We start from the raw sequence: 25,845 nt of genomic DNA on the forward strand, positions 1-25,845 counted from the left end.
TTAGCGGATGGAATTCATATTAAGTACTTATTAATATTTCAGGCATTGATCATATTATGTGTGTTACAAATGTCTGAGTTACTTTAAAATACGAAACATACAATCCCAATATTTGTTTTATTCACGAAGTGCTAGCCTATATATGGACACAATCTACAGCAAAAAGTCAACACGAGTCGCGTGTGAAGGCAGTATTCAATTAAATAGAAGGCCATCGGCAAATGACGTGATTACTAAATCATGAATATACCTTCATAAACGTACCTACGTCTAGAATGTAGTAAACGGAAAGGTGAACGCTTATGATAATGTTGATAATACATTATATCATAGTATGTGCAGTTAAAGGTGACCAGGATATTTAAATTTTAACGTAATTGTTTTACTGATATGTATCTATAGTGGAACAAAAACATCTTATAATAGTGTCACTGCGTTGCTATAATGTACGACTAGTACGACTGACGACAGCGAGTCAAAACGAAAAAAACTATAGATTTGACAGTTAAGACTAGACAGTTGACTGACAGTTTTTTTTTAATTTAAACAATCTCATGACATTTTTATCAATTAACCTTTTGTCAATTAAATAATTCTTGATCATTTATTACATTAATGTTATCTCATAGTATTATCAGACATTTTATCAACCACATCCCTACAGTAATCGCTTATCAGCTTGTGGTAAATTACAAGGCAATGTTAACTGTGGTTCAAAAAGAAATTGAGCGCCTGTCAAAATCTAAAAACAAGATTAACGATTCTTAAACGTTAACCTATATCTAAAGGCGCTACAACCATTCATTAGGTATTGCAATCGTTTATGAGTTTAAATAAAAAGCTATATAATTGATATAACTATATTTATCTAACTAAAATGATATTTGTTAAAGTCATAAGAGATAGTAACAATAAAGTGCCGTGTAGAAGATGGGAGATACCTCCAGAACCATAGTTACAGAGTGAAGTTGTGCAGCAAGATGTGCAGGCATACAATTTCGTGCGTTCCCCAATAACTATACAACCCGGTTCACAGTGCTTCGTACAATTTCGTTCTAGTGCCCACATTTTCAGACCCGTAGTGGAGTTTTCCGTTGACGTCGTGTAGGAGAAGCGTTTCACCTGAAACAATGTTTTGTATTTTTTTTTTTAAGTTATACTTATTTAGGCGCGTTATGAAAAATTGATGAGAGTGAAATTTAACGATGCGCGCGCACCGTGACACAAAATTAACAGAATGAAGTTGCCCACGGAAGATGCTATTGATATATGACATACCTAATTTAAAAACAACATTCGAATAATAATAGAATTTATGTTACACTTAATGTAAGAGAATAATAATAAATATTTATTTATTTAATTTTTCAAATGTAAACTGAAGTTTATTGACTATAATGACTCCTTTTCCAGTCTTTGATTATTTAATTGTTATTAATTATTTGCATGCAATCAAAAACTATTTTTAATAATGCCAAAGAAGTATAACTTCTTACGCGCGTACATAAGTACACGCACCCTTTTTTCGATTAATATAATAGAAAAATGTTGGGATTTTTTGCCACGGGTCGCAGTTTGAAATCTCTGCTTCAGTACATTCATTTATATGAGTTGTAATAGGTATATGATATCAATGTAGTTATAAATTTTAGTGTATGTAAAATATAATTTAGAATGATAGGTTCGTACTGCAATAGTTAAGATATATTGAGCCATTTATTCATATTATTATTATACACAAAAAACTTAAATGTGTTAGTTTTTTTAACACATACTTAGTTATTATTGTCTGTTGTTCTAGATATACAAAAAAAAATAAGTAAACTTACCATACAGACCCGCCTATCATTATTACACTTGTGTATCAGGGCGGAGTTGTTATGCCGAAGGTCAGCGCATTTGTCATCTGGAACATCTGCATGACATTTGTAGCACCAAAGCTCATTATTAGGTCTGGCTGCTGCTGACGTCACATGGACACTGTCCCGAAGGAGGTCACACGATCCTAGAAATGTAAAATATTAGGGATTATTCTTTATCGTCTGACTTGTAGGTTAAAATAACAAAATGGTATTTATGTACGAATTAAATGATTTTTATACAAGCATTAAGTATGTAGCGATGATTATCATATATCATACATCGATTAAGGTATAATTTATACTTATAATCAAAAATTCGTATTATTTGACATATACCTTCCAGAACAAAGAGCACTCGTATTGTCTATGGCACAAGTGGAAAATACTGAAATTCAATCACCATAGAGATTCTATATTTAAAACTCGATTAAATACACGCAAGTTGTGAGAAAATAGATGTATTTTGTTTAATAGATTTGTTTTGACGTACCTGGTGTGAAAATTGACAACGCCAGCAGCAGCAGAGAGCGCATGACTGGGTAATCCTTTGCGCAGCTTCCCGTGCAGCATCCGTATCGATTCGGGAGCAACAGGTACTCAGGCACCGCCCAGACTCCACCCCTTGAACGAAAACAATCTCAACTTCTCCGAATTCTTAAGAAAATTAAAACTTTGATCGTGTCACAGACGCGATGTTTTCCGGGCTTATTGAAAACTTTTCAAACTCGATATAAGGTTATTAAATTACGATTTTCTTTTTGCTTTATTACGCCGTAGCTTGGGTAAATTTTAAACGATAAAATACAAGACGAGACTTTTATATCGCAACTGTATCCATTTTTTAAATTTATTTTCTTCTCCAGCTTTATTAGTTACATAGACCTACTATTAACATCAATTATGCCTTTTATTTGTTCACTTGAACACCATCTAAGATTTTTTTACGTCCTAAAAATAATTATGAACTAAATGCATCAGAACTTACAATAATCGAAATATTTATTTTATACTAAAGAATAACAACTACCGTACGAAATTAAACTTAAATTTACAACGTTCTGTCACTGGATCTCAAGTTAAATGTTTAGTTTAGCAACATTTTATACTCATATTATTATTATAATTAAGCCTTTTTTGCTGACACACAGTATAATATATATAAACATTTAACACATCAGATGTGCCGGTTTTGGTGATCAGCCTATCAGCCTAGGAATTAGCTGCTTCCGTTCTTTTCTAATGTAAGCTCTTCTTGTCCAAGTTGTGTCTCCTATTCTCTTTATATCGTCTGCCCATTGCTCTGTCTTTCTCTTTTCCTTTTTCCAACTCGAGGTTTCCATTCTGTATTAATTTTTGTCCATTTCAACGTGCTATCTCTCGTCATGTGCACTCATTATATACATAATTATAATTCATCAAATTGGTGTTAGTTTTACTCTAACATATTCAGTCTAGGTTCGGTATTTTTATTAATGTTTTTTAGTATGGACAATGGACATAGCACGCAAGAAACATATCTATCGGATCTGTAAAAATAATTCCAGATCCAAATGGAATGTTCTGGAGACCATGACCCATATAGGATCTATACTAACGCGATATAGTGCATTAACAATTTAGTCTTTATATAGAAACCTTATTTTAATTATTAAATTAAAGTATTTGAACGCGTCATTTACAATTAAATTTATTGTTTGATTAAACCCATACTTATCGAACAACATGGGTTTGATGATGTGCTTATGTTCTAATATAATTGATGTGTATGTGTGTAAAATTTCTTGTATAATTTTATGCATACACGTTGTTTTACAACTTATAAATAAATTATAATACATTACATACTTCCACTTATAATAAAGGAGTTTGTTATATGAAATTAAACAAATTATAGTTTCAGTGATTCTAAACGTAGACGAAATTAACAAGAAATACAAACAAGTCCAGCAAATCGTGTTTACTGACATGTGATTTCCCGAATAAACCTGTTAAACGGATTGCAAAAGTACTTTACAAACAAGTGATGTTTACATGCTTTGTAAGTGGGTATACGTAATAGGGAATAAATGATTAAGGAGGCGGTATTAAAATGTATTTCGTTATCCCTATAGATCCTTACTAATTGTAATTTTTTTCCTTTTTTAAATTATATATTGTATATTGATACTTGCTGTTATAATGTGTGCCAGATTAAGATTTTAATCAATTATCATCCTTGTTTGCATTTTTTGTAATTCATTCTAGTAGTTATTTTGTTTTTATTTCTTCTAATTTATTTTAAAAATTAGAAGAAATACAAAGATACTTTTATTGGTAGTGCCACGAAATAGTGAGTCAAGAAATGCCTTAAACTCTCACGAAAAATATACGCCTCTAATAAATAGACGAAGTTACGTCAATAATAATGGCAAGTCACGTAAACTAGACAATGCTATGTAATATATGGGTCAGATTATCTCCGTCACGTAGAGCGAATGTAATATATTAATTGGTTCATCTCAGCTGAGCGGAGACGTAATCGAATTTTAGAAGCCGTGGGCCAGATTGAAAGTACTGGGAAATACGAAGGGAACATGAAATTTACGTGTCGTTGAGGATTTGTCAAATAACTTATAGAAGAGTTTAACTGCGAGTCGGTTTAACTTAATAAATAGCTATCAGTTTAATTTAAATGAATTTTACAAATTTTCTTATTGAAAATCAAATAATCGTTTTAATGTAAAAAAAAATTAGGAACAGGCAGACGGGCAGGAGGCTCATCTGATCTTAAGTGATAGTGCCCCGCCGTCCATGGACACTCTCAAAGCCAGAGGGCACGCGATTGCGTTGCCAACCTTTTAAGTATTGGTACTGTCTTTACTTATTCATTCAAGTTTACCACATCATACATAAGTATCTACGGTATATGTTACGAACTCTTTTGTCTAAAATGTATGACAATCTAGGTAAACATAAATGTTACAAAAAATCTAAAGTACAATATAAAATATATACAAGATAAAATAAAAAATGCAATAAAAATACCAGAGTTTTTTGTTAAGGACCCTAAGTCGAATTGGTTCGGAAATACTTCAGTGGGCAGCTGGTTCCACATAGTGGTAGTCCGAGGCAAAAAATACCTTAAAAAACGCTCAGTTGTGGAACGGCGGAAGTCAAGGAACTTGACATTATATTATTTGATTATCATCTAATGATTGCCATACACTTAATTTAACATGTAACCATTATGGGCGTGGATGGTATGCGCAAATTAAATGAAACAATCTTCTATATTAATGTATATTGAGTAAATTGATCATTATAATTAACTAGCCTGGATTGCGATTCATTTTTATCAATATACGTAATAGTCAATATAATTTGAACAAAAGTGTGAGTTGTTAATTTATTATTTGACTACTATTAATGTATAAAACAGATTTTCAAAAAAGGAACAACCTTTTCTACCTTTTAAATTGACAAGTGAAGTGTAAATATTGTATAACCTGTGACATTTACATCCTTGGCTGACATTTAACGAAATGGAACACATTTTCTGTTTGGAATCATTATCCATTTATTTTGTAAATAATCTTTTCTTTATTTAATGTAATTCTTTTTTTATTTAATGTATTAAAATAGATAGAAATAATTTTAATAAATGAAAATAAACTAACTTTTACTCAATTGATGTTAGTATTATTTTAATATATTATTATTATTTTCTTAGTATCGAATAACATAAGTAATATTACGTGTATTGTGTGTTCTAATTGATTTGTTTGCGTCTTTATTTATTTGCTAAGGCGATGGCACATCCATGTGGAGGTTTTATGACATATCAAACAAAGCTTGACAATAGTTAAATTCAATAATTCGGATGAAATAAAAACACATTCAACATCGATAAAAATTTTATTGATAAAAGGCGCCCGGAGGACACCCTCATTTATTAAGCGTACATTTCTCCTGGCGGTCCTCTTTACAATATTATTAGCTATACGATAATACTCGTACATTTAATCGTACGTTATTTTAACATCAGGTTACAATACACAGACTTTTGAAGGAGACAAGGCGGGAAGGGGAAGGCGCGCGGGCGACAGTTCAGGGAACTGTCAAGGAAAACACGCGCCGAATAACTTACATTCCTCTATCTAAACATTAAGTCACTAATATTTTTACAATGAAAATAGAATTTACTCTAAAAATATTTACCGCAGAGCCAGGGTCAGTCGTGAGTCGACTTGGCACGACCGACGCCGGCGCGCATCTATCACATTCAGAGATTCATAAAGTAAGCACGGCTCAATAAAATATGTCCCACATTCCCAAGGAATACAGACGTCACAACCACAGCCAAGATCGAGCTGAACCAGCTCCCGGGAATGAGTAACACTATCTTATTTAACCATGAAGTAAGGTACAAGACGTGTCAAGATTTTACACGCGCACAATTTCCCGAACAGGAAACAAACATTTAACTATGGAATAAAGGATCGCACGTTTATACGAAAAGATCTTTGAGAGATGAGCATATTGACGCTTCACACCCTCCAGCAGCTTCGTCATCTTCAGGCTTGCTTATAAACCAATGTTCGCCCTCCTTGCTCGTGCTTGGAGCATCCCGTGCCTTGGAACGATCAGCGGCTTTGCTCTTTGTCTCCTTGATTATCGTAGACGTTGGTGGAACAGGGGGAGCTCCGCTGCTTCTTCTTAGAAACACTTCTATAGCGCTCCCCAGGGCACTTGCATCAACCATAGAACCAGACGGCTTGTCCCATACGACTGCTGCTGCGTCACCAGGAGCTTGTTTTGCATCAGGCGCAAATGTGACTTTCAGCTTTTTTTCTTCGTTTTCTTTTTTCTTTGTCGCCAATGTCTGGTGCCTGCGAGTGAACCACGTTGTGCCGGAATCTGAGAATTTCTCTCTCAAAGAGGAAGCGTCGAAACTGCTGGAGCGCATATCGCAAAGTTGACGAGTTCGCTCTGGCTTTCCACATCGATCGATTTCGGTAGCTGATGATGTGAGAGCGTTAAGCATGTGTTTTAGATCTGTGTCAGTACAGATAACTCCTGTGGTGCTTCGTGGTGGAATGGGAGGCGGTGGCGGCATTTCTGAAGCTCTTCGACGTGCTGGTATGGGAGGTAAAGGAGAACCAACGAAGTCAGAGTGCCGGCGGCCTCGATTTGTATATCGGATGGAACCGCTTATTGGGGAGCGCTCGTCTAAAGGCTGAACCTCACAAACCTTCTCGCTGGATGTATTCCACAGGCGCATGCGTACTTTGCGGGCCTGAACTATGTCATCCATTATGTCTAGCTGCAGATTGTGAGTGCTCCCCAAAGTATCTGTTGCTGGTGGACCTGGAACAAAGCGTGGTCTTTAACCATCGGTAGGCAATTGAAAATAAATTATAAGACACGATATAAAAAAACAAGTTATTTATAAATCAATTGCAATTTGTTACAGACATTTTTTAGCTATGGATCCCCGGCGACTGAGAGCTGGAAATGCCGCAATGGATTCCCTACGTCCACGCCCAAACAACGCCTGCGGTACCCGAGATATGGTAACTACAGAATGCCTGAAAAAAAAATGCATTAAAAATGTACCTCCCAATGAATATAAATTAAAATAATCATTTAATTTCATGGAAAACTCAACCGCATAGAAAATAATTGATTTACCTTCGACCTCCAGGTTGTGGTGGAGCCTGGCTGAGAGTTGCAAGAAACGCTGCTTCGCGGGCTTCCTTGGCAGCTCCTTCACCTCGTTCAGAGAGACGGCGTACCTGATGGCACATTTTATCATCAAAATAGGAACATTTGATAATGAGATTTTAATTTCTATAGGTATATAAAATTCTCGTGTCACAATGTTCGTTCCCATACTCCTCCGAAACGGATCGACCGATTCTTATGAATTTTTTAAACATATTCAGTAAGTATGAGAATCGGCTACTATCTTTCTTTCAAACCCCTAAGTGATAAGGGGTGTCCACTGCAAAAATCTATATTTATTTTTTGGATAAATTTTATTTATTTATTTTGTGGCATTAAAAAATACATACAACCCTTCATTTTTACCCATCTACGATCAATGCCTATTTTTATTTGTTAATTAAAACTTATGACTTGAACTCCGAGGTTTATATAGAGAAAAATTCACAGAGAAACCTAAAAAGTTTTCATTCCGGAAAACTGAACATTCTCTGGGGTAGCATAGCAAAATGTGCCATGTTGGTATGTACTAAAAAGGTAGGCAAAGTTAAATCACATTAAGGAGAAACAAAGTTCGCGGGGGCAGCTAGTAATAAAATATAATTAAAATTCCTGTTGACCCATGAGTTACCTGACTAGCAGTTGGTCCACTTGTACAAGCTGGTGTTGGTAATGAGTGCTTGCGGGTCTCCCTCCAAGGCGACAGATGATATGGGTCCGGAGGGGACTCCTGGTCCTCTGAGAAGCCACTTGGCAGTGCAGCGTGATGAAGAGGAGACTCAGACTCTTCAACCCCACTCTCCTCTACTACGATCAGTGGTTCACCGCCACCGATCATCGCCATTGAACCACGCCGCATCATGGCTGTAAATTTATTCGACTTAAATTTATATGTCTTAACTGAAATTGAGAAAACATTGACAACGATGATCAAAATGGACCTGGCGTTATCTTTTAGGTTAGAAGGGACAGTGTTTCCTTCTTTTACTATGCATTAATTATTTAAAGATATTCTAGAAATAATAAATAATATATATAAAAATAATAAATAATAAATAATATATATATTTCTACCATATAATAGAATATATGGTAGAAATACTTATTTTATATAAAATCTTTAAAGTATTTTTACATTAAACAGAGCGTGTTCTCGCGAATTATCAAAAAGCTTTAAAAGCAATAATCTATTCAGAATTTTTTATAAGAAGCTTTCTAAAGCTTTTGAAATTCAAATAAACGAAAAATGGTTATGAAAAATTAATGTTTCCTTTTATTTAGTATAAATATTGCACTGTTTAGAAATGTTGTTTTTAAATTATAAGGATAGTATTATCTGATATATACATTGAAGTTGTACGGCGTTTTTTTCAAAAATAATGCTTATTCATATTTTAGATGACTGTTTTACAATCAAATCCAAGACCTTCGGCTTATGCACCGTGGTTAGCCACTGCGGTATAGTAAAACTCTTTATTTAATCACAAACATTTTTAAAATAGTATTCGATAGTCAATATACGATGTTGAAAGAACTCGCGTACCTACCACATGATTAAATAAAATAATAATGCACATTTCATGCTGCGCCGCAAAATAAATTATTACAAGACTTTCAAACCTACATGGTCCCCGTGGCAACAATGTACATTTTGTAGCAACAGGTTCTATCTGACCCACTTTTGCGACCTCGACCTAAAAGCTCGGTGGAAAATCGCTGACTACCCAGTTCCAGCCATTATTACAACAGGGCGAAACGCAATTTAATGCAATTCATAAGATGCTTAAGATATTTTATTGATAATAATAAGCTAGAAGTTGATTTTCGGGTCTAAGACGTTTTCATTTCATCAAAACGTTTCCCTTCGCCGTTCGAGCGAGCAAGTGATAATTGAAAGAAAATTGATAAAAACCTGTCCAAAAATTACCTGTGATGTAGTCGCATATGACATAAGGAAGTTGTAACGCAAAATAAACAATCATGAAAATAATACCTTATTAAGAAAATGATTGGAGTATTTCATTTGAAATGGCTTAAAATAAAATTTTCGCGTTGGTAAACTGTCCATGCTATAACAAAACTAACAAAACATCAAGCATTATTGGATTAATGAGTTTATTATTTAAATATATTTAAATTAATAGCCTAAAGTAAATTACTATGATTATGACATAAATAAAGTGTTGAAATCTCTTCAGGATCGTTTCATCAATTACTTTAAAAGCAACACTCCATAAGAAAAGGTCAAAGTTCTGAAACAGACATCTAAAGCCTGAAGACTGAACATTTTCTGAAAATGCTCGCTCATTGTTCAAAAGTGCCCATCGTGTGTCGGACGAGCCGTGATATGTTTCAGAAAAGCCAAAACACTTAAGTGAAAAATGAAAGCTCTGGGACATAAAGAGCTTTTGAAGCCGTGGAATTATTTCGTTTGTATAGAGGGTTTTTTGCTTGTTGGGTTGGGTTTAAATTAAATATTTGTGATTAAAGCACTTAAATTTTCAAACGGAAATTGTTGACAAGTCGGTCAATGCAGTTTTATCTGTTGACCTCTGTACTAAGTTATAGAAATAAATATTAAAAAAGCTTTTCAAGTGGAATGAAACTTTCCAACCTGCCCATATATGTAGACCCATTTCAACATTAAGATTTTTTTCTAGGCTCTCGATTGCTCACTGATGGTTGAGAATCGTGCATTTAAGCATATTCTGTTGTTGTAATAAAAAATTGAAAATTTAAATGGGATTTCAATTGACAAATTCCTACACATTTCTAAGGATAATACAAAAGAGCCAAGCTTTTGTACAATTCACAATTAAACATTTTATTTCTTTAGTAAACGTTAACTTTTGATATCTGTAATTAAAGTGTTTTAGACACGCTTAAGACAGAACAAAGCTCACAATTTCTAATTAATTGTATCTTTTGTGCGAATCTCTCATCTGTATCTCACTCTTGCCAATACAGGATTAAGGCTTCAAGTTTCAGAGCTTAAAGAAAGAAGTAATACTTTACCGACGTCTAAATATTTTGTAAAGGTCTGTGGATATTATATTTAATTTTTTTCAACTAAAATGTGTCCAAAAATTTGTTCGTAATTACTAAGCATAGGATTTTCTTTGAAGATATATAATATATAATGTGGCAAAGCGATTAGGACACACCCTACGGAGGTTCGGTTCGCAGCAAACCATTTAATTTGTAATAGAGAGGAATGAAAACATTATACATGATTCTTTTTTACCCCAAACCATGACTTAAAATAATTTAAAACAATAATCTATATTTTCATTATGAGTTTTAAGGTTTCTAATAATATATTTAAAAAAAACACTTTGCTCTATAAAATATACCAGTAACCGCCGCCGCCCTTTGCCTAATCACTTATGTAACCTGCTTTTTTGTTTTTTTATGTGTATCTATGATTTTGTTTATTATGGTAACGAAGTGTAAATAAATAAATATGTATATAGAGTACAATTTGTGTTTTCAAATAATACAAAATAATATACCAATTACGTATATTTAATAACGTCAAGAGGATCAGAAATGGATCAAATATCATAGAATATCCTTTGTGCTCGCGGCGAGCGAAAGAAATCAAACGATTTTATGGTCTATGAAGGCCTATCGGAAATAGATTATTATGATCATACATGAAAACCTACTCAGGGGAATACTAAAGAGGTTCGTAAAATTGAAACGAACTCTTAGTAGATTATAAAAGGAGTTTCCTTTGAGAGCTGGGAACATTTTTTAGGTTTTACACATGTTAGGTTAAATTTCGAATTCTGACAGTTGTGCTCGATATTTCCAAAATGGCTGCCATTACTGCAGGTTATAAAATTATGTGTTTAATGATCTGCCTCGAGTTAAGTTCGGTGGTGGTTGTTGTAGATACGTTCAAATCTGGAAGCTGGGTGTCAACTAGGTAGGTATAAAAAGTAGGGGTAAAAAAACGGTGACGCTAACAAAAAAGTAAACTAAGCTCATTTAAGGGACACTTTAATACAAGTGTATTCAACCTTATTTGACATTAACGGAAACAAGAATGTTATATTACAATAATTTATGAGCGTGGGAAAAACTTAACGGCCCATTTCGGCTTCAAATTTGCGATGATTGCTAACATTTTATACTCGTGAACAGGTGCTACTTGTGGTGACTGGTCGTACTTGAATTCGTGTATGCGGTGATGTTAGTTATTTCGACCTATGTATTTGCGTGTTGTTCCCACGAGAATGTATGCTCCTATTTCACCATGCCTCCTGCTGATAGAGGACAAATCTTTGTTTTTAATTTATTGTATTATTATTAATTACTTAAGATGTCAAGTGGAAAATGGTGTATTGGTTGCAGCTCCTTAGAAACGTCGTATAAAACAAAAAATGTGGCGATTAAAAAGTTCTTCTCTTCCGTTCTACGCCTTTGATTTGAGGACTGGCAGTTAATGTAAAATAAGAAGCATTTAATGTATATTTCTTTTTTGACGTTCATACGTGTACATTGTGTTACCTATAATATGAATAAATGATTTTCACGGTTTGGTTTACGCTTCTAATTATTAACTAAAATATATATATTATGTATTAACTAATGTTACGTTACATAATTCTCGTTAAGCATATTCAAGCAATTAATCAACTCGTAGTTTTAATATACCTTCATAATAATTATTAATGTTTGCGTCTTGGCAATCGTCATACACGAGACCATTTTGTTTCGTTTTTTTAGTATGAAAAATAAACAGTTTATACACAAAGCTCTTGCTCATCTTAATAACATTTAAGCAAAATACTATTACGCTAAAACAATTGAGGCTACTGATAGAGTTAAACAATAAATTAACGCTTTTCCTCTCGACTTTCAAAGGCTCCCCTCAAATTGAGATCACGGTTCAGAAGCACTTTAAACCTATTAATATCTGAATCCCTTAAGTAAAGGTAAGGTAAAGGATTGAATAAATCTTTTAAAACATATTAGGTAAATTTTCTAATTTTGCCACACATGCAAAACAGATAGTTTGTGTATGTATGTGTTTTATATATAACTAGTGGACCCCACAGACGTTGTCCTGCATGATATTTCAAGCTATTACGATGTTAAAGTATGAAAGTACCGACTGCAGCTCCACCTGCCGGGCTGATTTGTGAATCTAAACCATTCCCAGATCCCCTTGAACACACACAAAAAATTTCATCAAAATCGGTCCAGTCGTTTGAGAGAAGTTCAGTTCACACACTGACAGAAGAATTATATATATAAAGATATACATAAATTAAACTGGTTTTTATTTCATAAACAGAGGCTGATTTATATTAATTATATATTATATAAATATTTTCATTATATACAATAATATGATTGTTATATATTTTTTTAACATTTAAATAATTGGCTTTCCTCAATTTAGTCTAAATCGAGTTTAAATAAAGCAAAATTTTATTTATTAAATTTAAAGTGGCGACTGTATAATTTCCTATAAATAATCAGACTATTTTAGATTGAATGAACATACTTCTAAATCAGCTTTTAATCACTAAACCCGATTTACTAGCAGTACTTTATATGAAGAGCGTTATAACTATGAGTCCAATATCAAGATAAGGTAAGCTTTATTGATTAACTTTAAATGAAGCCTGAAGACTTTATACAATTTGTAAAGCTTCGGAGACAAAGTTAATTTTAACTTAGCGTTTGCACCTGGGGGAATAATTTTCAATATAAAATTAGAGAAAATAATTTTCGCTAACGATCTGGTGTTTTACCTGTGAAATAAATAATTATGTCGCTTTATAATTGAAGGGTTACGGTGTCGTACGCCCAGGGAAGTGCATAGACTGTTTTATTAAAATTAATTATTAATTAATAATGTTACAAAGATGGGTTGACTGAAATAAGACGTTTCAGTAAGCTGAAATGTGATTTATGGCCGTTTCAGGAGAGACTGTATCAGATATTAGAAAATTGTAATTTGCATAATGTTACCCTCGTTTTCAGGAGGCTGAAATATTTTTTCAGGCAGTTTCAGAACATGTATATTCGAATCGTACAGTTTTTAGGAAACCCGTTTTAGGACTGCTTATAAAATAATTATGAAATATTTTAGACAGAATTTTCTAGAAGTGGGACAAGGACGGAATGATATGCGAGAGAGAAATTGTTTTAAATGATGCCATTATTTTGGTAAATGCATCATTTAAAACAATTGAATGTTTAGAAATACTTGACTATAATGAAATAGATTTTCAATAGACTTTCTCTGAAAGCTTCGAACCCACATTAAACTGTGTCCGCTATTATTAACTACAGTGTATATCTTTATAACGTCATTCCTTATAACGAAAAACTCTTTAACTTTGTTGAAAGTTAAATTTATTTGGTTTAATCCAATACCCATACATTAATTCTACCCTCACTATAACGAATAAAACGCTCGGTCCTTTGAAATTCGTTATAAAGAGTTTACACTGTGAACTGTGAACATTGAATAATGTAGCATGGCATTACAATCGGACGGAGAAATTTTAATCATGTTATGGCAAATTCCAAAACAAAATAATATCCTTCAAGCTTTAAGATTCAAATTTCAATTAGAGCATTTTTTCTAACAAACAGGCTATTATCTCAAAATGTATTCAAAGTCGGGAACCCCGAGGGTACCTTGGCAACCAAGTCTACGCATTTGATAATAAATCATTTCGCAGACAATATTATTGGAAAATGCGAAAACTTAATGGGACTTCGAGCGGTCATTAAGCGCCATTTCATTAACGAGTTATTGCTCTGATGCTTAATTGACATTTTATACGCTATAAGCACGAATACATAATATTGTTAAAATTATTATCAATATATTATTCTTTAATACACTAATAGCGCCATCTGTTAACAACTATTTGTAACTCTTACTAATATTAGTCTATTTTTTATGTATTAAGAAAATAGTTATCTAATACAAATAAGGATAATAAATGTTTGTATACACAAGTACATAAGCGCGAATTGTATGCGAAACCTTTGACTTATCAATTACTATCAAAGTAGTGACGAATAACGTATATATATGAGAGCGTTTTGTAAAGTTGAGTAAGGTATTTTCCTTTTATATGGGATGTCGTTGCATGTTGCATTTCGTATGGCATGCTACTTGTGTGGACACGTTTGCCTCGACCTACCTCCCTCGGCAAGCAAAAAAGCTGCGGCGGCCGCAGAGCAGGCGGATATAAACGGCTCAAAGATCAGAGTCTTTCCTCCAACTTCGATTTTGTTCCCTTTGGAGAAGAGACTCTTGGGCCGTGGGGTTCAAGTGCACAGGCGCTGATTAAAGATTTAAGTTGGCGCCTGGTAGATCGTACTGGTGACCCCAGAGTTGGTGCTTACCTCGCTCAACGAATAAATGTCGCAATAGAGCGAGGAAATGCTGCCAGCGTTAAAGGTACACTGCCACAGGGACCAAACTTTTTAAATTTGTTTTAATTTTCTTTTTATTAATTTTAAATTATTTTTATTATTACTATGTAGGTTAAGAAAATTGTTAATACTATATATTTTACCTAAATCACTAATTACACTGTGTTAATTAAAGCTCATTCGTGTCTTTCTTTGAAATGATGTTTCAATCAAAAAGGAGATAGCTGATACTATTATCTACGCATAGTTAACGTGTTGTCTAGTTAGTGTATAGCCCTTTGTTAAAATAATTAGTATTTTGAGAAAAAGTTGAATCATTATTGGGGCGCCTATTATGCATATACTGCAAAACTATTATTAAAACTATTATTGTACTGCAAAACTATAATATTTTCATCAATCTTATGGTACTACTCAAGTTTCTTATTCATACTTTTGTTGGTAAAATAATGCTAATCCAAATTTTTTATCGTAACCGTATCTGAATAAATTTTTTGCAAGATAACATACATTAGCTTTTTCACGAGATCTTAAAACGTGGAGAAATGCAAAGCCTCCATAAAGCCACCTTAAGTATCACTTTACTTGGGGCTGACTGCTAAGGGCGACTGAAGGCTGTTTAATTACCCCATTAGGCTGTTTTGTCTACTCTTATATCACCCGACCGTTACCTGCTTTACGAGGGACTGAAATCTCGATAATAGACGACACCGTTTTTATTTCTGTACTTTATGATCCTCTGTGGTATGTTAATATCGGAATTTTGGGTACAAAAGACACCTTAAGGCTATGCTGTTTTTATTCATTTTTTTGTTGAAACGAACGAACCTTTTAATTCCTGGCTTGATATTCTGTAACTCACTTTTCGAACTCTCACAGCGATTTTCGTAGCGGCGGTTACACTCAAATCAGTTGTGAAGCAGTCATTTTAGGATTTGGCATTCAGATTAACAATAAACTACAAGCTCCCTCCGCTTGTCAAGACGTAATGTAAAATTGCTTAACAGAATACCATGAGATTCCAAAAATTACGTGAGTGACGAAGGGAACGTTGTTAGTGGGAGGTGAGCTCACGGATTAACAGAATCTCACGGTTGGTGATTAGAATCCTTCCTATCAGAAATTATGCATGGTTCTTATATTTTTTATATATTTTATTATTTAGAAAATATATGATAGATACATATAGATTACCAATTTTTAAAGAAATGAAATGATTGTAACGTCAGTTCCAATGTAGAAGAAACGTTACAAGAGTAGAAGGGAACGTAAAATTCCGTCTAAGTGAATAAAGTTATTTTTGTCAAAGTATTTTAATAAATTCTATTATTTATAAAAGATTTATAGTAACCAATAAGTGGTCACGAAAACGAAAATTACTTAAAAGCCTCGTTAATGGACGAATAAAAATCACCGTCTACACAATCGCTTTTTAAAATGGCGGTAAACGGAGACATCAATGGAAGATATTTTGTACATAGAAAATACAATAGAACGTTCCTTTTCACGAAAATTTCTAACATTTATTCACGTAATGTTTTAGTTTCAGCATTCTTAGGACTCATATTTATATAGTTTTGTCAAACGCGTACGTCAGTCTCTGACAGCTGTCATTTTCACTCAGTTTGACAGCTCGAGTACGATATTTTATGTACAATTTGTGTAGAGTGCTATTGGACATTGGGTTTATCAATCAATTCGAAATATCCCTTTTTTATGTAATAGGAGGCAAACGTTCAGGAGGCTCAGATTGCCAGAAGGCTCGCCAGTGCGTTGTCGGCCTTTTAAGAGTTGGTACGCTCTTTTATTGAAAGACCATAAGTCGAATTGGTTCGGTAACATTATGTAATATAAACAAAGAAAGATGAATTATAACATCAGTAAGTAATATTGAGTTACAATGGCGCTTAATTTTCAATCTATTTATGAAACACATCAATATTGAGGGAAACAGCTCAATCAGCGATCTATTATTGAAACACGTATTCCGAAATCAGTTCTATTGATATATTTATCAATAATTACATTTAGCATAATGTGTTAATTTACATATTATGCTTAATGAATACGGAGATGCGTCAAACTGTAATATTCAGTTTACATGAGCTGTTGGTACTAGGTTTATTTTTTAATGTGAGCATTATTGGCTTCTGCGACTCGTCCCTGAGGTCGCAGGTTCGGAATACGAACAATACTGTCTATATACGCAATAAATACTCACTCGTTCGGTGAAGGAAAACATCGCGAGGAAATCGACATGCCTAAGACCCTAAAAGCCGACCTACTTGCTTATTAAAACAACTAATGATCACAAAATAAATACAGATGTGGCCCAGACATTAATAACAATATATTAACAACTACAGTTTAGTTGTAATCATCCTTCGTATCCCTACCTATCTTTATAACACGATATAAAAAATCTCTGGAATTGCAGGCATCGCACTGCTTAAGCCTGCAAGACATCAACATTTATTTATTTATTTATTTATTCATTATAACATTTCCTTTGAGATATGAAAGCTTGGTTCTTTACCTTGGTTATTTACCATTTTATCTACAATAGAAATGAGAATGTATTCAAACCATACTCCGACGAGGGGTAAGTGAAAATATAGAGCTTTTATTTCAATACAGGAAACCGGTATCGCGATATACCGGAAGTTGAGTTTCCGTAAGCAGAATTTATCCTAAGAATTATTTAAAACACAGTATTAATTTTCTTTGATATCTTCAAAGGTTTTCCTACTTGCAAAATTGAGTTTGCTTTCACGTGATTAGCAACGCTAATTTGATAAAATTTGACAGTGTCAGAGACAGTGGTTTCTGACACTACTTTGTCTGACTTCTTGACTTCATCATCTGACTTTTGAATGGAATGTCGTGAACTGAATATGTCAAATCATAGAGTATTTATTAGCAATTACGAGCCTAGTAATAAATAATGATGGAAACTCACGGCGGTACAAATTTCGTGGATTTAATGTAAGCATTATTTATTAATGTTTTCTTTAATTTAGATGTTCTGTATTAGTATGTCGTTGTAGTATTAAGTAATTCAAATATGCGACCTTCATATAGTCAAAGAAAATTGGTTAATTATTTTATTGGTGAAAATAGGATAGCTGCATAGATTCTTGAATTAGAATCAGTCAGTAAAATAATTCACACTGGTAAATCACATCAAGAAGAACAAATACTATTAACACTCGATAAATGTACACTGTGTTACCATTATTCAACGCTTGATATTCACGCGATATGTGAATCAAATGAGAAACGCCAGCCAAGTTCAAAATCACATAGGTACGTTGAACGGATATAAGCGCAAATTAATATATTTATTTTTATGTTTAGTATTTCCGATCGACCACGTTATAAATTCTTAAAAGTAATATATATATATATATATATATACATGGTTCGGTGTCTTCACTAATAAAGAGTTATTGGTGTCATGTTTTAAATTTAAAGATACGTGTATATCGGATTACTTATTTATTTATAAGATCTAAAACAACGGGTATGCATAATATACAAGAAAATATGACATCACAAATTTTACACACATGCACATCAATTATATTAGAACACAAGCAAGCGAGCAAGGGAAAAAATTAAACTTGACACCACAAAATAAAAAACTAAAATAAACATAAACTAATAAAAATAATACTAATTACTAAAACTAATTATTGACTTGTACATTAAAATTAATGACTTTCATTTGCACGTTTTAAAGGTGTGAATTTTGTAATATCTCAGTAATAATTTGATTTCTATGTGTCTTTGATTTTAGTAAATGTAAGAGATTTTATTTTTGACCCTGTTTGCGATCACAGTGATTGGTGTTATTAAGAACTATAAAATATCCTTTACGATGCCAACATTGGCTAATTCATAAAATACAACAGGTTAATGTATGTGCACCGAATGGTGGATGACAGAACCCCAAGGTCCTTACTTTACTCACGACCTGGTGGCGATAGAAAACCCGTTAGACCCTGTGTGCGTTGGTGGGATGGAGTTGTCAAGGACCTCGAAACAATAGGTGTTCGAAATTGGATGAATGAAGCACGAGAAAGATTGCGATGGCTAAGGCCTATTAGGGGCTGTCCATACATTAATGATGTCCAAATTTTAAAAGAACTCCAATTGTAATTTACATTCACAAAAGAAACTATGATGCATTTCGTTTGCAATTGGTCAAACGGAAAAACGGATCGTATTGTTACCAATGACAATAAACATACAACGGTATTGTTTCGTCTCTGGACTTCCATTCATCTCCACTTTTTTGTGTTTGTCATGCTGCTTGTATATTATGATTTACAACATTCTTATATAAAGTTTTGTAGATACAAATCAAAGGAACGTCGAATCTGTCTATCAATAAACTATTTTTAGCCAGCACGCAACATTGTTCCGAATTGGTTTCACCCAAAGTATTTAAGCCAATGTGGCGCTTTGATCTAAACACGAACGTAAACATTGAATACGCTTTCTTTACTTTGAACCATATTAAGAATGAATTACGGCGTAGTAAATAATTAGTAGATACTATAAGTTGATAATAATCTAGCATCTCTTGTACAAAAACGTAAACCAATTTGGTATTCATTTCTATGTCTTGGCTTTAACTGTAAAACGTCTTACGCTAATAAATAAATTAAAGTTCTAAATTGTAATAAAAAATATGTATTTGTATATTAACTTTGTTTTAATCTAGCAACCACAGATATTTTAACTTAAAAGAGTTTCCTATACACATTGTAATCCATACCCACTTATAATGCTAATGAGAGTTAGTGCGGAAACTCTCCAATACCAATACCGACTTATAATCAATAAATACATTTTCAATTTATTTATTTTTTAATAAACATTATACACGCGTTTTGTGTCATTGACTGTGCTGAAGCTGAAGAACTACAAAATTGTATTCCATTTCGAAAATCTAATCACTTTTGAAAGTATGTTTTTTGTTATATTTAAGTTTTAATTGCCATAGCGAAAAAATGTTGTCTAAACGTTATTAATTGTATCACAATGCTCATTTGTCGTACTACATTTACACTGATGTCATGGCCATAATGTATTTGGGACTTTAATCTCAAGATTGAGGGTTTTAGTTTTATGAGCCTTTCAAAGAATTTCGAACTTTACTTAGGTTTTACGAGCAATTTTATTACATATACAGTTTTTTAAGACGTTAACATTTCAAGAGTTTTCTAACCTATACTATTAATTTACAGAAAATTATGTGTTTTAAATTTGTGATGTCATATTTTCTTTTATAAATAAATAAATAAAATAAGAATTGATGCTTATCTGGGTATCAAAAAGAAGCAAATGTAGCGTCAATTTTGATTAAGTGTTAAGTGAACTTAATAAAATAACATTTAAAGAAATATGTACTGAAATACATGCCGTTATAATAATTATTTACGGACAGGTTAGGAACTGATAAGCCTAAAGAAACTTGTATTAATAAAAAATCTACCTGTCAATCATATAATTATAACATCACTATCTGTACTGTGTGAAGGAAGAAGTACAGAAATAAGAAAGAAAATAAAAAATGTTGATGCACTATCCCATTGCAAAAAACTTAAGTGGGAAACGGGCATGAGTAATGGCAGATGGACAAAGAGGGTAACTAGGTGGAAATGGCTACCAGGGAAAAGAAAGAGAAACAAAGATTGCGAGAAAAATGCTCAAGACAGAGAGAGGTGTTGTGAGAAGTGAACTCAGTTGCAGGCCTATACTCTGTCAGAAGTCCTTGAAAAACATATAATTGTTTCTGTATAAAATTTTAAGTGTGTGTATCTTTTGAACTTAAAACTTTTTTAACTTTTTTAACTTTAGCATCGTTGTGAATTGAATGTCGATGAAACATCAAAGCGACAGTAGGCGACAGCTTTCTCTCTCACGCAGCATTTTCTCCCACGGTAAATCTTATCAATTTATGTGTCTGTCTCTTTTAACTGTCGATTTTCGTTTCAGAAAAGTCTAATACTACATTTAGATAGTGAAAAAAGTCTTATTTACATATTATTATTAATAATTGACACTAAACTTAAAAAAATAGAATTATATTCGTCTCATTATCTTGAAACCAAAATTTTTGAAGTTTTAACTTCTACCACGTGTGAATTGCACACATGTTTTTTATACTAATTAAGAATATTACATTATTACATTGCTATTTATTGATTTAATATTATGTATGAATGTTTCAAGGAATAAATGAGTCTTTATTATAATATTATCTGTTCTGTATCTGGTTACTTTATAATTATTAGTACTGTAGAACGATAATATAATTCCCTACAACTTTGCACGTCTTGTTGCAACAAAAGCGGATTGTGCATTGTAAATTGAATACACAATTGCCGTGACAGCTGCGACAAATAACAAGGGATTTCTTGGGAAAATATATTTGTTTAGAACATGTTTAAAAAACTATATAAAATTATGTTACTAGTGGATGGAGGCTTTATAATACGTTTATTAACTAATTGGGTTTAAAATAGATAACCGGATTATGCAAGGAAAGCATTAGAAGCAAAAAAAATCAAATTCTTCACAATCGGGGAACATAAGTATATATCTCGATGTATATAAAAACAGGTTAAAGTGGCTTTATGCAACGGTTTATTAAAACTTAATGTATTTAATGAGATAAATTTAAAGATTTCATCAAAATCATAATAATAATAAAGGATTCACGCCGATAATTAACATTCTTAGTAAATTAAGTCACGATTATATTTTGTTAATTAGAGTTTATAATAAAAAAGAAAAAAAAAATCAGCGGCATCTCTTTAGGTCTGGGCCTCAGATTTCTGAACCTGTTTCATTCTGACCAGCCTCCTGACACACGCCGTCAACTTTTTGGGTCTAAGACATGTTGGTTTCTTCACGATGTTTTCCTTCACCGTTCGAGCAAATGTTAAATGCGCACATATAAAGAGGAGAGTCGCACGCTGAAGCCACTAGGCCAACACTACTCACTTAACGTTTATAATAAGTGTTATTGAAGTTCGTTACTTATACAAATCGAATATTGTTTTATAGACATAAAGAAAATAAATAAATATGAGAATTCATAATTTATCTTCATTAATAATAAAAGTATATAATTTTGTGTGTGAAGTTTCTGGGCTCATCTCTGGACATTTTTATGTAATTAAGCTTGATATTGAAGTAATTTATGTCTATATAAATACTTTTTCAATTTCCAATACATCGTTTAAAATAATGCTACGGTAGGGCTAACCTTACTTCTCTTTAAGGTTTAGATAAAAATTACAGCAATATTTAATGATGTTTAAATATGAAACCATTATAACCCTTTTATATTATTCTCAAAAAGAATACGAAGACTTCAAAATTTACATCGGTAAAAGATTAAATTAATTCGCCGAGTAAGCGAAATTCGCATTGAAATTTATTAAATCACGTGAAATTTTGCCCGATCATAGATTTTAATTTCGACATAGACACATTAAACCCCTCAAAAGGTACCGGCGGAGGCTTAATTTCAACTCGAATGAGAGCCGAATATTTGACTGAATATAGAATGGGTGTCTGAGTGAAAATTTATGTAAAACGATTTCCTAAGTGCAAATGAAAGAGATTTTCTCGTGCGAATTCGACATTTTTCATCAATTTATGACAGCACTCTTCTAAAACCCTTTTATTGAGATCGATTCTGAAGAGAAATATTTTGTTTGGGTGTTGGCATATTAGCTTTATTGTGTATTTTAATTAAAATGATACTAAACAACTCTTGATACAACAGGAACGCCTAATGAGAACTAAACCTTAAAAAACCTAGTGTAGAGAATATAAGTGCAAGTGCGGTATCTCGGACACACGGACATAGTGTCTAATCATTATAGAATACTAAGACTGTTGAGGAACATTACCTTAGTTTAAGCTGTTTATTAGTATTGTAGAAAAACTCAACATAATATTATTTACTAGCCATAATTATTGTATAGGCTGGATTGTAATTCATGTTAAGTCGCACTCTTTTTTGTGAACTTTATAATTAATAAAAATTTTTTTTCAAATGATTTAATATGTTTATATTAGGCACTATACTTCTAACGTTTTTTTTTAAGTATTCCCCTGTATATATTTATTTTCATAAGAGACATAACAACTATAAACTCAGAAATCTGAAAATCTGTTTATTTTTGCCCTAATGATATGAAGTATTACAAGTGTAATTCACGCTGTCTTAAGACGCATATACATCATATATTCCAAGACATATAAAACACACAAGAAAAGCTATATTTTACTATAATTTATTTAACTGTAGTTTAGAGGCTTTATGAATTTTATATTAATTAATAGATCTAACAATTATTTAAGCAGGGCTACTATATTACACCACATATTTTTTTATCACTGCACGTGTAAAATTCATTTTTAAGGCAATTCATTTTTAAATTTATAAATTAACTATATATTTCATTTTAAAATAGATGAGACATCAACATTATGTAAATTAATTTAGTTTATTATTAAATTGCATAAAAATATTAAAACGAACGCACGCTTAGCTATTTGAAACAAATTGAAAGCGAAGGATTCCTATATTCAACAAGTGTTTCAGTCGCTTTCTCTCACACCGCATAACTATGAACGAACTAAAAGCTTGGTAATTTAAAAATCGAACAATAAAAGAACATCGAAAATTTAAAATATTAGACAACATTCATGTGGGGTAAAGCGCATGCAACAAAGCGGATAACGATTGCTCTTGTTCATATTTCAGCATTGTATGCAATTAGTATCCACCTGAAGGTCAAAGGGAGGGGGCTGCGGGGTAAGGTTGTGTGTGTAGCCTACCGGCGGGTGCGTATGTGTGCGGGACGCGGCGACGGGCGTGCACTCAGAGCAACGGTCGGACAGCCACTGCGCGGGACGAGCACAGCCTCACCATAGTGCAGAGAAAAGTGTAGCTTCTGCATAGAAATTAACTAAATAAATTACCTTAATTACACATTTGATTACGTGTTTACCTATAAATATACGTAATATGATTGGGTAGTTAAGTATACATACATATCATTATTTGTATGTTAAATTATAACTGTCTAATAGCTTACGCAAGCACTACGGGATAGTTATTCAGAACAATATAAACAAATTATTTTTTGTTCATTTAAAATCCTTTATAACAATGAAATCGAATGTTACGTTCAACATTCCTACATGCCAGTTTTTACTATGTCCTCACCCAGACAATCTAGTTACTCTCAAGTCTCCATAGATTTTCCGCAACCATTGCTTATTGTATAAAGACTATTGATGGTTAGTTTTATCCTAAATATGTAATATTCCTATGTGTCCCTCGATGTACTAGGAATATATGAAATGATCGAAGTTTTGGTGAACTTTTGATGCATTTCCGTAATTTGGCTGTGTATTTCAATTGATTTTATACAAAACCGAAGCTATAAATGAGGTCTTGCTGAGGTCAAATGGCGCTAGAGAAACGTATTGCTATTTCTAATGTTTATGATTCTTTGCAGTTGTAGTTTCTGATATAAATGAAATAACTATATATTTATACTGTATTTAAAATAGCTTCTGGTAATTTAACTAAAATGAAATAATTTTTCTGACTCCTTGAAGAGACAGATCTTTATACTAATTGTTTATAAAACATTTTGACATTCCCGCATCATTATCGGCATTTAAAAATATATTAATTACTCAAATAAATTTATATATTCATTGCAATAGAACTTATACAAACGAAGCAGTAATATTACCAGCTTTATAAATTATTTATTTCTGCATTTCAAGACGAAAAGGGACCAAGAAACCAGGAGATGTAAAATCATATGAAAAATTATACCATCTTCACAATGCGGATATGGTTTTTATAAAATACAAGTTTCCAAATTCGAAATTCGAATAAATTTGAATTTAGAATAAATAGCTTGTCGGTTCGCTCGACGATAATCTGCGATTATCCGTAATTAATTTATATTGGAAACAAGTATGAACTTTATTTAAGCTTTTATTGTATTTAAAGATTTTATAATGCAATTTAAGTACAGATGTAGGTGCTTTTCTAAATGAATCTAGGCCTTGCCCAAACCTGAGGCTTGCTTACTACTGGAAATCGGTTCTTCGAAGTAATACTTCTTTCAAGAGTTTCTTAATACATAGTTTTTTAATACATAGAGAGAATTTTCTCTCTATGTATTAATAGTGAATGTACTACAGTATTAATATTCTGAGAGGGTCTCAAGAGTTTTCGACCGCGATTATATTAAACAAGAGCTTGTCGATGTTATTAGGTCATTAAGGGTCGGTTTTGTAAAATTTTCAATTTTTTATTTTGTTTAATAGCATATAAGAATACAACAGAACTTTTTGACGGAACATAAATTGTTTTTATCTGACCCCGTAACGTAGATTTCAATAGTAGAAATAAATTAACTACTAAAAATATGACAAAAAAGTACAATGGACAATGTTAGATGTAGGTCTCTATCTGGACTTTGATATTTGACAGTACTCAAGCGGAGTGTGTGACTCAACCTTTTGGAATACGTGTTGTATGTTACGTTTTTTAAAGTTAGATAGGATTGATAATATGTTGGTGCTGTTTTAAAAACAATATTAATTCATAAACAACAACTTAATTCTGCCCTTCTCCTTGTAATAAAAACTTCGGGGACAATTTTATATTCTTGCGCAATTTTATATTATTGTTAGACAAGTTAGTTAAAATTTAATTGTTCAGAAGTATTTTGATAATACTCAAAACGTGTATACGTGGGAGTATATAATTGGTATTACCTTTTAGTTGCCTATTAGCAATTCTATCGAG

General features: G+C 32.5%; 1 protein-coding gene across 2 annotated transcripts; it reads right to left on the reverse strand.

The window, feature by feature from the left end:
* Nucleotides 1–5,766: 5,766 nt before the first annotated feature.
* Nucleotides 5,767–23,960, reverse strand: LOC125063791. Of its 2 annotated transcripts, none has more exons than XM_047670433.1 (5): nt 23,847–23,960; nt 8,197–8,429; nt 7,533–7,636; nt 7,317–7,429; nt 5,767–7,208 (listed from the first exon to the last, which is right to left on the reverse strand). In XM_047670433.1, exons 2-5 carry the CDS (start codon nt 8,425–8,427, stop codon nt 6,349–6,351), a joined length of 1,308 nt encoding a protein of 435 aa, XP_047526389.1. In that variant the 5' UTR covers nt 8,428–8,429; nt 23,847–23,960; the 3' UTR covers nt 5,767–6,348. The 2 variants fall into 2 exon arrangements, with proteins under 2 accessions (XP_047526389.1, XP_047526388.1); XM_047670432.1 differs by having other exon boundaries at nt 23,796–23,914.
* Nucleotides 23,961–25,845: the final 1,885 nt, after the last annotated feature.

Source organism: Pieris napi, chromosome 3 (assembly GCF_905475465.1).
Source record: "Pieris napi chromosome 3, ilPieNapi1.2, whole genome shotgun sequence".
NCBI lineage: Eukaryota > Metazoa > Arthropoda > Insecta > Lepidoptera > Pieridae > Pieris > Pieris napi.

Excerpts from the sequence above, each read along its gene's own strand:
- LOC125063791 (XM_047670433.1), bottom strand. The coding sequence starts at position 8,427 with ATGATGCGGCGTGGTTCAATGGCGATGATCGGTGGCGGTGAACCACTG. Across the intron at positions 7,637-8,196 it reads GTGGACCAACTGCTAGTCAG|GTACGCCGTCTCTCTGAACG; the intron begins GTAACTCATGGG and ends ATGTGCCATCAG. Across the intron at positions 7,430-7,532 it reads CCACAACCTGGAGGTCGAAG|GCATTCTGTAGTTACCATAT; the intron begins GTAAATCAATTA and ends TTTTTTTTTCAG.